Source organism: Clavelina lepadiformis, chromosome 1 (assembly GCF_947623445.1).
Source record: "Clavelina lepadiformis chromosome 1, kaClaLepa1.1, whole genome shotgun sequence".
Classification (NCBI taxonomy): domain Eukaryota; kingdom Metazoa; phylum Chordata; class Ascidiacea; order Aplousobranchia; family Clavelinidae; genus Clavelina; species Clavelina lepadiformis.
The window spans coordinates 14089215-14094303 of NC_135240.1; the positions used below are offsets into that span (position 1 = coordinate 14089215).

The window sequence follows — 5089 nt, forward strand, 5'->3', positions numbered from 1 at the left end:
AGAGACAGACATTTGCTGTTCTCATGGTTTGGTGGACCTTGCGCAACTGGCTGCTAAAATGAAAAATTGAAATTGCAAAAATACTGTAGCTTTGCGAAAAACGTAACGTCAGAGTTGAATTCCGCACAATCATATTGCGCGAGGACAGCTGTTAGTATCAATGCAACAAAAACTTTGTTCCCAAGTTTTATACATTGACAATTGTGGTGTACATAGTAGCGAAAAGGAAATAATTTTTGGGCGATGTTTATAAAGTAACATTGTAAGATCATGTGTCCCGAAAATAAAAAATGTTGGTTGCCAAATTGTTTGTTAAAGTAGAAGTTTGTCCACTACACCAAAGTCAGTTTAAAATTTTTGACCCTGATGACCTAAAATTAATTGACCGTATTTCACGAGATAAATTGATATAGAACCGTCAATACATAAAAATTCCAATAAGTTATAACTTTACCGAGAACTCATTTATCGATAATACTTTAATCAATGGGATAAAAATTGTTAAACTTATTTGTCCCGTTAAAAAGCTTGTAAGTACGGTCTCTCAAATATACGATGATGCTATAAACTCTGAGTTGAACTTCCCTGTGCTCCTGTACAATAAGGGGCTTTCGAAGATAAAATGAAGAAATGAAAAAGGAAACTCTTAAAGTGCGGTACAACTGAGTTTGTATCAAAAAATATTCTCTCACCACGCTCCTTTGAATGTTTTATTGAGTGTAATAATTGAATATATGTTGAATATATATATAAAATGCACAGAAAACATATAAGTTAATGTAGTCCTCGCAGCAGAATTATTTTACGGGTAAATTACAAGGCAAGCCAGCCTAAATTAATTTATGACACATGTAATTTAGTTTTGGAAATCTGACTTTCGGTCAGAAATTAAATAACAAACAATTCTTTGGAAATAAGCTGTACACAAGGCAAATCAGAAAACAAATATTATATGAACAAAGAGAGTTATCTGCGATTTCAATATATACTCCTAAGCTATAGGCGATAAACGTTAAACCATAAAAATTTTTTAAACATCTTCTGCATCAAACACTGCGTCAACAATTGGTCCTCCTTCAATAAGTTCCGTTGTAACTCCATTTCTTGAGCTGCAGTTGTCGGCATCATATCCGTAGATTAAACCTAATACATTAGAATGTTTTTATTCAAGTGTTTAGCGTTGATAAAGTTTATAGCGGAGAATCTGATAACGGCCTATTGGTACTATACCAATGCACTATAAACAATAAGGCATAATACTTCGAATAAAAATACGAACCAATTTCATTAGATGGCCACTGAGCCTCAGTCTGAACAAAATACATTGTTGATGGCAGCGCTCCTTCCATGCCAGTAGAAGATTTCTGAGTCATGCCCCAGACGGCCTAAAAATGTGAAAGCAGCCCAAGCGGCAAGGTTTAGTTATTATTACGCATGTGGACTCATGTGGGTTTGCACAATGTTTTATGATATGCGTGTGGCAAAACGCTTACGATGAGAAAATCTTTGCTTACCCCTATGCTTATTCCACCAGGACAGTCTTCACCAGAATGCAGTGCAATAATGAACTGACCGTGATAGGGTTTCATGTTGAAGGTTTGGTTGCTTTGTGCTGCTGACAGCGGCTTGAAATACAAAATGCTTGAAGTATAACTGGAATAATTACAGTACGTAGTTCATCCTTCAACTCTCACACATGCTATAGTTTTTGTATTCAGGTCATGTATGGTGGTACATACTGCGTTAACGTTGTCGTATACTTCATCCAAACGCACATTCATCTTTCCAGCCAATGACACAATGCCAGTGTCAATAGTAGCCCATTCAAGAATAGAAACAGGTATAGCTATAAAAAAGCAAACATATTATATCAAACTGAAAACTTATCTGCCGCTCGTGGAAACTTGTTTTATCTATATATTCGACTATACGAGTATGTTGGTAATTGATATCAATGTTGGCGCAATTAAAAAAAAAGTCTGTCGTTTTTACCTTGATTTGATGAAAGGACGTTTCTAGCGGAGGGTTCACTGTAACTAAATTCCACATTCACACTGCCTTCTTCAATTGAACAGTTGAATCTAAGTTCCGTAAACAATTATATGTACAGTCTATTTGTGTTTATGGTTTGTTTGCTGTTCGTACAAAAGTCACACGTCGTAACTTTCATGTATAGGGAAAATCTTTTTGGTCACTTGTTTACATAAACCTTACGTTTCGTCGCCCAGAGAATAAAAGTTCATTCCGATATCAGCTTTTCGCTTTTGCCAAATTTTATTTTGTACGAGGATATATATTCCGTCATCTTGGCTGGATAATTCTTCGTCAATATCCGCGTTCCATACCTAATAAGAACAAGGTTTTAAAGTACTCCTAACAATCCTCGATATACTTAAAATTGAAGTTATGTGACCTATGTCGGCTCTTGGCTATAAAAAAAATTGAAGTCGTATATACAGATACTTCCTATTTCGTTTTTCCTATAAAGACGGATACGACGGATACGGCAATATTTTTCCGACATAACCTACTTTAATGTTTGTTGCAGGACATGGAAGAAAAACTCTCATCATGTACGGTCCTCTTGGGATGTTGATAGATCTAAAAGTTTCAGTTAGTTTTGTCAGTGCCAAAATTATTCCACGAGAGCGTTTTATGAGCACATGAAGAAATATAAAGGTTTGCTCACCTGTAAATCATTACTTGTCCTCCGGACAATCCTTCCGAGTTTTTCCAGCTGTTTACTATTCTCACGCCTTCTCCGTCAGTGCGAAGTCTATCATAACAAAAAACTTTCATAAAATTCAGATAGTTACAATATTTAATAAAAGCAACAAGAAGTGTACCAACCGAAAAAATAATTACCTGATAACTGAAGTTTCACCGACACCATCGGCGCCAACTGGTGCTACGTAAATGTTGTAAAAGGTCAAGCGTTGCAGCCCGGAAATGAAAGCAGTGTTTTCGCTTAAGCGGACAAATGGTTCTAATAGAAAACGATAAAGAATGTAAAAAAATCCAATCATAAACATTATATATTTATTTTTAATTGATAGTACCAAGAAGTTCGTCTTCATCGTCTTTGACCATAACTGAGAACACTGTGGTGTCATTTCTTTCATCCCAAGTGATTTCAATTGAAATTTCAGTGATATCTTTTGCGCGTAAGTTTGTAATTCTTTCCAAAACTGCTCAAGTACGTTAAATAAATATATTTTATTGGCTTATTCAAAACTCTTTTTCTTAATTTAACCTATACACTTGTAAACTACTGTAGTCAATTACACTATAGTGCCAGGGTAGGCTATAGGGCCTACACACTCCATACAGTTCACAGTATGATAGACTATATGTGATAGTGCGCAAGTTTTGAGAGAACTCTTCTACATATAGAAAAGTTGAAGCAATTTATATCTGCAGTATATACCTGTTTCAAAAGTAAAGTCGGGGAAAACAAAAATTATGCTTCCGTTGGCGTCGAAGGCGGAGGCCTCGGCTGTGTATGGGGTGTTTGGTTCCAACCCGCCAAATGATGCAGTCGTGTCAGTAGTGTTTTGGCTTTGACCGTCTAGTACAACCTAAACATTGATGAAGGGTCGTTTTAAGTACCACACTAACTAAAACACGCTTTAAAAAGGAACCACATAGGCTACGCACCAGATAATGCGTTGCGCCTTCAACATGGTTCCAGGTAAGTACGACCGCTCTTGCTGCAACTGATCCACTTATTTCACCAGCATTTTGTTCATCTTGCCCGTTTGCGGTCAAAACTCCAAGCAGTAGGACAGATAAAATTATTCCAAAAGTCTTCATTTTCCTAAAACCTTTTAAACTATTTTATAAAATTGTAAAAATATGCTCTTACTAAATTTTATAGACAAAGTTTTATGGTGTAACACAACTTGATGTTTGTAGGCTAAATAATGCATTATATATGCGTAAGAGTTTTATTCTACCCTAAATTTCTATTTCACCTACCTAAACTGTGTAAGAAATTGAGTCGAAAAACTTTGTTGTCGACATTGCCATTGTTGGCCTTTATATAAGAATTTCGTTGCGAAAGTTTATAAACTGTGACATGTGCTCAATCCTTTGAAGTAACAATATAATTACATATAACGTAATTGCAACTCACGTTTAGAGTAGGCGGTAGACCAAAGAAAGCCAATTAAGAGTTTCTGCTTTGAGGGAATACACTTCTCGTAATCTTTAGTTTATGTTTAGCCCTGCCATTAAAAAATTACTTCACATTAATATATTCTGTCGTGACTTAAGATAAAACATGTCTGCAAAATTGCTAAGTAATTGTCGAGCTAAGTTATACATTTTATTCCTTTATAAAAGTTCTGTCTTTCATACTGCAAACGTTTGAAAGTAATTCTATATAAGTGGTTAATAGATAGCTAATTACAGACCAATAAATGTCCGATAAACACGATCCGATAAATATTACAGATAACATGCCCCACTTAGCTTATTTTTGTTTTTATTATATAATGTAACCTTATAAACACGCAATGTCACTTTACAAAAGTATACATTTCAATCATTAAAACACATTACCGACGAGATCATTGCACATAGCATGCGAAACACAGAAATCTATACAATATGATATTTTTGCAGCAGCGTAAATTAATATGTACCTAAAAAAATCAAACATAGCAATTTGCATTCGTTAAAGGGCCTTTTAGAACATGGTAACACGTATCATTCACAAACGTTGCGGACAGTGTTATTACTTATTAGTGGTCAAGCAAAAGCGCTCCGCACGATAATAAAATATCGACTATATTCTCTACGTTGGACGTGCTGACACTAGGGATGTGCCACGAGGAAGATTATTCGGGTTCGTGCGAACCCGAATATCATGAAGATCGACAGGAACGAATCCCGAATCTATTCGCATTAGAACCAAACAATAAAATTTCAAACAAAAGTTGTCAAGTCTTGCTTGTAACATGACGTAATCGATAAAAAAGTTGCTTTCTTTCAAAAAAACAGTGTTTAAAAAACTATTGAAAAAGCAAAATCGTTAGGAAAACGACCTTCATTGTAAGTATTGTTGTCTTTATTTTAGCTTCGTCGG

The 5089-nt window shown here is 35.3% G+C and overlaps 1 protein-coding gene across 1 annotated transcript; it reads right to left on the reverse strand.

The window, feature by feature from the left end:
- Positions 1–696: 696 nt before the first annotated feature.
- On the reverse strand, positions 697–3833 carry LOC143451263 (uncharacterized). The gene is made up of 12 exons (XM_076951706.1): positions 3658–3833; positions 3428–3578; positions 3060–3188; positions 2866–2986; positions 2690–2776; positions 2532–2601; positions 2215–2345; positions 1993–2081; positions 1740–1846; positions 1515–1625; positions 1280–1385; positions 697–1143 (listed from the first exon to the last, which is right to left on the reverse strand). The coding sequence occupies exons 1-12, from the start codon at positions 3811–3813 to the stop codon at positions 1031–1033; spliced, it is 1371 nt and encodes a 456-aa protein (XP_076807821.1). The 5' UTR covers positions 3814–3833; the 3' UTR covers positions 697–1030.
- Between the last annotated feature and the right edge of the window lie 1256 nt (positions 3834–5089).

Bases quoted from the DNA above. Each gene is read 5' to 3' on its own strand.
- LOC143451263 (XM_076951706.1), bottom strand. From the start codon at position 3,813: ATGAAGACTTTTGGAATAATTTTATCTGTCCTACTGCTTGGAGTTTTG. The intron at 2,082-2,214 runs GTAAGGTTTATG...TACGGAACTTAG, and splicing joins TATTCTCTGGGCGACGAAAC to ATTCAACTGTTCAATTGAAG. The intron at 1,626-1,739 runs GTATGTACCACC...TTGTATTTCAAG, and splicing joins TATACGACAACGTTAACGCA to CCGCTGTCAGCAGCACAAAG.